At 39.0% G+C, this 8,870-nt stretch overlaps 1 protein-coding gene across 3 annotated transcripts in view; it reads right to left on the bottom strand.

Moving 5' to 3' along the window:
• Positions 1–480: 480 nt before the first annotated feature.
• zranb2 (zinc finger, RAN-binding domain containing 2) overlaps positions 481–8,870 on the bottom strand; it is a 28,138-nt gene continuing 19,748 nt past the window's right edge. For 2 of the 3 annotated variants that reach the window (XM_062450506.1, XM_062450508.1), the window contains 8 exons: positions 4,192–4,300; positions 3,972–4,054; positions 3,679–3,755; positions 2,880–3,035; positions 2,624–2,787; positions 2,169–2,231; positions 1,696–1,836; positions 481–1,461 (listed from right to left, as the gene is read on the bottom strand). In XM_062450506.1, coding sequence (XP_062306490.1) covers positions 1,404–1,461; positions 1,696–1,836; positions 2,169–2,231; positions 2,624–2,787; positions 2,880–3,035; positions 3,679–3,755; positions 3,972–4,054; positions 4,192–4,300 — 851 coding nt within the window. In that variant the 3' untranslated portion in view covers positions 481–1,403. Of the gene's footprint in view, positions 1,462–1,629; positions 1,837–2,168; positions 2,232–2,623; positions 2,788–2,879; positions 3,036–3,678; positions 3,756–3,971; positions 4,055–4,191; positions 4,301–8,870 lie in introns of all 3 variants that reach the window. The other variant, XM_062450507.1, reaches the window with a different exon arrangement.

The following is an 8,870-nucleotide window of genomic DNA, read 5'->3' as shown; positions in this document are numbered from 1 at the left end:
GTCACTTTAACTCTAGGGGGCCTTGAAATAAGCAAAAGTGCGTTTCAGCCAATAACTTGATTTGTTTGCCTTAATTAAGTGATTCTTTTGCCTGGTGATATCTTGGGAGATCCCATGGGTGACCCCATGGGTGACATGTTAACTTGCATACCAGCCAAATTGAGGACGCCATTTTCTATGCATGAAAAAAATAAAAACTCCTACAGATTTGATCCCATCTTCAATTGTGGCACAGATCATCTTTAGACCAAGCCTCACATGGTTTTGTGATTTTCAAAACCATTTGTCCGGTACAGTCAAATGTTTTTTCGCCATTTGATCTGCTTGGCCCCCTCATTGCTCTCTGCTTGCAGCTATATATTTTTAACATTTTATCTGATGTGTTTAAAACAACACATCAGCAACAGCTGGCAGTCTCCTCCCCCTTCACCCAGCAAATCTCTGATCTATAAAATCTATAAATGTTAACATAATGAGAAATACAACAAAAAACTTGACGCTTTATTTACTACATGTTTACAATTTAATTTCTTTTAACTTAACAAAAATTCATCTATCACATTTTATTGATGCTGTCATTATCTGATGTTTGATCCTTACTTCACATTTTTGAACTACTGGCGTATACAAAAGGAGAAGCATAACGACTGAAGTTCTCTCACAGAGAACAATTCTTTTAATAAGAAATGTTTTCTTAATCATAACCTAATCCGAAAATGACTTAATTTGGTTATATTTCTGTAGAACTAGACCACAAATTGTAACTCATGGATATTACATTTACTACTGCAATAACTGACTTCAAAAAGTGTTTTTGAATCTTTTTCTTTTACTTATTCTTCCACCCACACCTAAAAACCACCATTGCTTCCACCTGATTAAACACAAAATATTACAAAGTAAAGATAAATACTTACCTTCAACACTAGAAACAAATTGGTTCAACACTATTCCGCTCATAGGTAAATTCCCCACAGATATTAAGATGGTGGATATACAAACATTTGTTAAGAATATTATAATATTAATACTCACACATGGTGCATCTTGAATCCCCCCTAAATCATGTTTGTAAGACCAACATCTTAAGATCATCCTTGACAAATAAAAATTAAAGTTTCTTGTGTAATTCGTATTTCCCAAATTAATGAGTAGATTAAAATGTGTCACTTCCTTGATAGTATACATTATGTAGATTAAAATTAAGGAAGTAACCTTATAACAGTTTCTCTGAAGTTCCAAACAATAACACGTTTAATAAGCGGGGGGCCATTGTGGGGGAGATTTGTTATGCACTGCAAAACTCTGGTAGAGTGAACAGCATAATTATGTTTTTTTTCTTAAACCACAACATGCATTTATACCAAGAATCATGTGCCTTGTTTTATGGACCTGCTTTTGACTTATTTCTTTTTTGAACTTGAGCCAGAATGGGAGGATCCAGGTGACTGTCCACGGTGTCTGAAATTAGAAAAAAGACTTGTAATGTGAGAGATATGTGCACTTGACAGGTTAAACCTAAGCTCTAACTGAGACATGGAATTAGAACATACACCTGCAATACCAGGATTATGAAGCAGTCACAATAGCAGTAGTCAGTGTGTTTCCTAAATCTTGATAGAATCTCACATTTAAGAGAGTAGATGGCAGGCCAAAAGTCAGTACACCATTGTGGTGTTCCACAGAAACCCAAACCTTTCAGATGATCCTGATCTAGAGCGCCTTTTTTTCCTCCCCCCAGATGAGGACCTTGAGCGACTGCGTTTCTTTCCTCCTTCTGGTGAAGATGAGGATGAGTGAGACCGCTTTTGAGAAGAGCCCTTTCCAGAGCTGGATCTTTTGTTGGGAGGGGATAAACCAAACATTAAAGTCAGTAAGGCAATGTGGCTGAACCTGGATATCTTCACAGACTGGTACCAAATTTTGCCATGGTCAAAAAGGTTTCCATTGGGTTTCAAGAAGATTACATTAACACTGTCAACATTTCTTCTTCCAAAAGTATATATCATGTTAGTAAATGTACAAATTTGTGCACATCTTGTAAATGCATTGAAGATCATTACTTTCCAACTTTTTCCTGTAACCATCGACATGGGAACATGCTGTTTCTAGCACCACCTGTCCAGCTACATACACTCTCTCCTAGAGGAGTGCATGTCACCATTCACCTGGAGTGGGACCTGCTTGATCGAGATCTAGATCTGGAACTGGATGAGCTTCTAGATTGGGATCTGAAACACACAAAATACTATTTTCCAATACTTTTCAAGTGGATGATTACCTTACTCCACAGGTGTAAGATTCAACATGGTAGAGAATACACAATTTGCTTCAACAGGAGATCTGATCTCCCGGAGACAACTTCAGAGTAACTAACATGCAGTTTGTTTCTTTAAAAACTTTTTAGATGCTGATAAATATATAAACACTGAAAACCAATATGTTAAACAAACGCCTGGAAAAAAAGACATTAGCGGCATTTGTACTTTGTGTACACACAAGCAATAAACAAGAGAATATTAAAACAAACATCTAAGAGTTCATGTAGATAAATAGGTTGGAAGAAAAATTGAGCTGATACTGACATTTTGCCTCGAGTTACCCTTGACCTGTACCCTTTTACCTGGACCTGGACCGAGAGCTGGAGCTGGAAGAGCGGGACGAGGATCGGGACGATCCAGAGCGGCTGCTCTTCTTTACTACTGGTTTCGCCTCCCCCTCCTCATCACTGGCATCCAGGTCATACTTGGACAAGTCGGCATCATCATCGTCCTCATCCTCATCATCCTAGGTTAGCATTAGTTGGTATTTAAGGCATCCTGTGTAAATAAATTGTCTGAAAATCCTAAAAGTGGCAAATAGGCAACGTTTTTTCTTACATCCAATTTGTATTTTGAAAGGTCTCCATCATCATCTTCCTCTTCTTCTTCCTCATTGTCTTCTTTATTAGACTCAACCTTTTTTTCTTCTTTAACTTCTTTTGAGCTTGACTTGCTGCTGGTCTTTCCACGATATTTTTTCTTTTTCCTTCCAAACTAATGTAAAAGTTTTTCTTTGTAAGTGTATCTGAATAAACTGTGTACATTTCCTCAAGAGCATACAAACATGAAAGTATTTAAAGATCCCATGACATGCTGTTTTTGGATGCTTTTATATAGGCCTTAGTGGTCCCCTAATAGTGTATCTGAAGTTTCTTTCCCGAAATTCAGCCTTGGTGCAGAATTACAGCCACTACGAGCAGTGCCACAATGAGCTTTTCACAGGACATGACGTTTCTGTGTCTGTAGCTTGAAATGCAATGAAGAAGAAAGAGGTGGGGCTAACTGCCATGCTTCGGTCATTTGCAAGCCATGTCTCAAGGAAAAACCAATATCGCGCTCACACGGTCTTAGCTCATTTTCTCATTGGTGGGCCAAATTCTCTGTGCGGGCAAAGCAGTATTGTGACGTTACAATAGAGACCCTTTTCTAGGGATTTGGTTTATACCCATCGAAATTTCTATCCACTGGGGGACCAAAGGCAGGCTAGGGGAACTCATATTAATGTTAAATAACCTCCTAAAGTGAACATTTCATGTCATGGGACCTTTAACATTCTACTTGGCATTCTGGGTAGTTGGTCACTTTTGGGGATATGGAAACAAGCACTGCTTCAAATGAATTTAAAAAAAAATTGTACCTCATCATATTCTCCATCCGATTCTTCACGTTCTATGTATTCAACATTCTCCCTCTCATTGAACCCTCCACCATAGCCTATAGAAAAGAAAACAAGATACCCCTAAGAATAACATTTAACCAAGAAAATATATATCGGGGGGAGGGTATAGCTTAGTGGTTAATGCACTTGATTGCAGATCCAGAGGTTGCAGGTTCAAATACTCCCTGTATTGTACGTCGCGTTTGATAGAAGCGTCTGCTAATTAATACATTACATTAAACAAATACCAAACTCTGTAAATAGAGTTTAACCTGTTCTCTCCTCAAGCTTGGCATATTTGGGAGTGTTGCACATGTTGCACTCTGACCTCCTGGCCCAGTTCACATTGCCGCATCTTTAAAAACAAAAACATAAGATTCAAGTCCAAAGGAGGATGTTCAAGTGCCGATCAGATCAGAATATACTAATACTAAGTAAAATTGGATAAACTGACAGCAGTTTCATTGTAAGAAATACGAACACGTCACCTACGTTTTACATTGCCAGTCATTTGCACTAAAGAGGCCACGGCTCTTCTCTGCAAGGGTCTTCCCAATCTCGGTACCTCCTGCTTTCATCATTTTTGCCTCAGTCGTTTTCTCTGTTTGGGCAAAAGATGAATTTGCATTCATATAATAGTATAGTGGTAGAGCATGTGACTGCAGATCAAGAGACCCCAGGTTCAATACCACACTATATGGCATCAACCTGCACACCATTCAATCTCTCCTAACATAGTTTGATAAAACTGTTAGGAGTCTTTGGGCCTATGTACTATCAAAAGTACAAGACATTTTGGGCCTATGTACAATGAACGTGTTTTAAGAGAAGTTTACAGTTGGTTAAGAAGCTTGATACAATGAATGTTGATTCAACTCCATTTGGCAGAGATGCCATCTGTAGTTTTATGACACCTAACTAGGAGACCTACAAGTCTAGAGACGGGAAGTCTGAGTGACCTGGTAGAGTTCTTGTCACCTGGGAGGAAGAGACAGTTGGTCTGAAGACAATGTGGATTCAACTGTATTGTTCTAAGGACTTAACCAATAACAGAAGAGATTTGGTATAGCTACATGTCTGTAGGATGGACCAATAACTTTTGAGAACTGTCGTATCTATAAAATGGTCTGTTGAAGAATGTTCTTGGGGGTTCAGGGCCATCAGCTGCGTAGTGCTGTTGGGCTGGATTCTTCCGGTTCCATTCTAGAATGCTTTTGTGTGTCGATGATGTTATGTTGATAACGTTATTAAGTTTACGTCATACGTCAAATAAACATTAACTCTGTACTTCACCTGACTTTACGATTGACAGCTTTACGATTGATTCAAAACTTTCCACGACAGTTTTGGAGGGGGCATCCGGATGTTCATTGAGCTCCGACCTGGACTCGTGAGTGGCAAGAACAGGCTTCTTCCTCAGGGTCAGGTGGGTCGATGCGACATTTTGAACGGGGAAAAGTGGCGAGTTCCTGAGATTGATAACGTTGAGCGAAGTTGTGGTGAGGTTTAAGCTATTGTTGAATTTGACAGAGTTTTGTTTGAATGGTACAATTTTTGTCCGATAAATAGACGTGCAGTTCTATCTTTTACATTTACTTAATTCGGGTCCAAAATGTGATATTGCTACATTCCTACTGTAAATCCTCAGTGTTTAGTCTGATGTAGTTCAAAGATGCAGTTGTGGCCAAATTATTTGTTGCTGGGCCACAAGGGCGTAGGTTTGGTCTCAGCTTTGGTAGGGATCATATAGGCCTACTTATTACCAGTTAATATCACTTTTGAGTTGCTAGCCTGCTGGTACTATGCTAAACTAGCACGGTCCCATTATGTGGGTAGGTTAGCTTTATCCTTCTGACTTCAACAAGACCAGCTACTGCTAACACACTTGTCGAAAGATTGCAGACGCTAGGGATAGATTTAATACAAGCAAAAGTGACATGCTCTACTACACTAACAACTTTCAAAACATGTTTCCATTGTAGAATGCATGGCGATGTAAGGCTAGCAGGTTTGCACTGTGTGGGTAGTTTTCCTACTAGCTAACTAACAACGACCTTCTTGATAGCTACTTACTCTCTGGGTGGTCTCTTCTTTTTGGGTTGACATTTTATCTACAAAAGCACAAAAGTGTCAAAAAATATCAATGCTGAGACCAAACGAAATACTAATATGAGGCTTTATTATTTCCTGGCGTATTTAGTAGCTTAGCGTGTCAGACTACTGCCAGCTCTCTTTCTGCAAGTCACGATTCACAAAGTGACTGACTGACACTTCAGCCAATGAAATAACATCATCTTGTCTCGCAGGCGCATTGGTTAACTTGGAAATGTATTTTTCACTTTTCAGGGAAAAGAACATATTATAGATAATAATACGAATGAGTTTTGCAAATATATTGTGCAAAATATTTTTTTTGAAAATTAACAAAATATTGGTGGGGACAATTGTGTCTTTCCCAAACTTTGGTCGCCCTTGCTGGGCCAGTTGTTATATGCATAGTGCATATGGTTGTCCATCCATGGGTGTGTGGATGAGTGTATGGGTAATGTGTGGGTAATATGGGAGTCAGATGGCTGAGTGGTTAGGGAATAGGGCTAGTAATCAGAAGGTTGCTAGTTCGATTCCCGGCTATGCCAACCAAATGACGTTGTGTCCTTGGGCACTTCACCCTACTTGCCTCAGGGGAATGTCCCTGTACTTACTGTAAGTCGCTCTGGATAAGAGCGTCTGCTAAATGACTAAGTGTAATGTGGAATGTTCTCAAAACTCACAGTGGATCCTGATCTGTGAATGGATTGGTTGAAATGGTCATATCTAGTTACCGAATTTTCTTTCTTTCTCACAAATACATGTTATTGCGATATTTTAGGGAATTGTATGAGCCATGTAGGTCTATTGAAGTCCTATAATTACTAAAAAGTATACTAATATATTTTAAAGGGTTCGAGGCCTGTTGCGTTGAAGTCGTACAAAGGATCTTGAATCCCATTAGGGGTTACAAGTTCTGCATGAGTTTATTGCTACTGAGATGTGTGTGTTATGACTAATTCTAAGTCTGGTGGTAGACAAATGCATGGCAAACATTTGTTAATAAATCCTAACCAAATGGGCGAGTTGCAGATTGCCGACCAGGATTTGGATGCATGTGTAAATAGTAGTGATGGGCCGTTATCGGCGTTAACGTGCTGCGTTAACGTGAGACTCTTATCGGGCGTTAAAAAAAATATCGCCGTTAATCTATTCTCAAAATTGGGTTGGGAGCTGGGTCTATACTACGCAAGCTATGATGACTTTCACCTTGATATTTTAGCACGGATGTATACTTAGCCGAATTGCACTGTAGGGGGCGAGAACGAGTCTTCGAACCTGTGTGTATGCCTTGTGTATGAAATTATCACATCAAACGTGACGTGCTAACATGGATGCAGCTATGAAGCCGCCTGGTTTGCTTCAGGGAAAATTTATTTTTAACCCTCGTGCTGCCTTCGGGTCACATGACCCAAAGGTTCATAACGAACCATCGTTGTGTTTACCCAATTTTACCCAATACAAAAACAAATTAAAATAATTTTCTTTTAACCTTTGCAATGTGGGGGGTCTGAGACAGCCTAGCTGTTAAAAGAAAATGCTTCACTTTGTCTTTGTATGCGGTAAATTTGTCGCAATACGACGGTGGGTCACAATGACTGATGGGTCAGAATGACCCGAAGATAACACAAGGGTTAAGAAGCTTCCCAATGGAAACCTCGACAAGACTAAGGTTGTTTGCACCTTGTGCTATGCGGAATTAGTTTAGGAGTTCTTCCAGTCTCAAATACCACCTAAACGCAAAGCATCCCTTAGCTAATGCGGAAGATGCGGGCCAAGCACTGATGTAGCGCAGGGGAAGAGTCGTCGTCAAACTACGATGTTTGAGTGCAACCGAGGCAAGCCCGTCAGCACAGCTCTATCAGCCAAGCTAACTAATCTAATTAACAGTTAATAAACACAAGTAGGCTAAATCTTATTGAACATAATTTATTTTACATTTAGTCTTTTTTTTTTTCATCACCAATTATCATAGTAGAACAGCTTTCTCAAGCAGTTTGTGATGCATTTTGGAAACAGGAGATGAGCCCCTGGTCTAAATGGGCCACCTGGCTTGAGAAACCCGTTCTCAAAGACTTTTAGTCATTATTTGGGTAGCACACATTCTGAATGCCTTCGGCGGAATTCAAATGAGTAATTTTAATCTAGATTAATACCAAGATTATAGTGAGATTAATCTAGATTAAAAAAAAATCTATGCCCACCACTAGTAAATACATAATCTGATGTGGTGTTTTCTATGTAGAATTTGAATCCTGACTTCTCTTTTATGTGAGGAAAGTGAAGTTAAAGAAAAAGTGAGGAAATTGTATAAGTTTGTCTTTTCTGTTAAATGTTTGTTTGAAACAACGAGGAGTATAAGATAAGAAAATAACAAATCCATAAAAATACACAAAACATTTTTCACGAATTTTTAAATCCGCTGTCTGTTGAACAATATCTGAAAAAAATAGCCAGAAAGACAGCGCTTGGATCGGAAAGATCAAGGCTGCAGTTTCGTGAGTGTCCAGAAAGAACAGTGGTAACGGCATTTGTCAGTTGTCATAAGCGAGTGAAGGAATTGCAGTTTCAAAATTGATACTACAGATGGGTAATGGCATGACACATGCGCACACACAAGAAACGACTACTACACTGACATTTTGTTACCCGATTAGGAATTGTATTGAAGCTAGATTTTTTTTATTTAAAAAAACTGTTTACTACTGTTGGTTGACATTAATTGTACAAAAAGAAAAAGTGTGGGAATGTGAAAGACATTTTGGGCCTATGTACACTGAATGTGTCTGAATTAGTCTTTATGTTGCATATGGATTCAATCTACCATTGTATAGCAAATGGCTTTCTTTTGCCACTTGACTTCAGCCACCCCTCCACAGTTGATGATGGATCATACTGCTGAAGCTCTGGGCCTTATGTTGAAATGAAGATCAGGTCTGAAAGGCGTGAGGATGTGAGACTGCTGCGGACATATTATTTTATTCTCTTTTGCAGTTGGCAGAGCTGATTAGCAGAGCAAGAATAATCTGAACAAGGAACAGTAATCTTAAATTGTCTTGACAACAAAAATCATTATTAAGCGT

The sequence above is a fragment of the Osmerus eperlanus genome, chromosome 24 (assembly GCF_963692335.1).
Source record: "Osmerus eperlanus chromosome 24, fOsmEpe2.1, whole genome shotgun sequence".
NCBI lineage: Eukaryota > Metazoa > Chordata > Actinopteri > Osmeriformes > Osmeridae > Osmerus > Osmerus eperlanus.
Note: the sequence above shows the minus strand (reverse complement) of the source record. Positions and strands in the feature narration are given on the sequence as shown.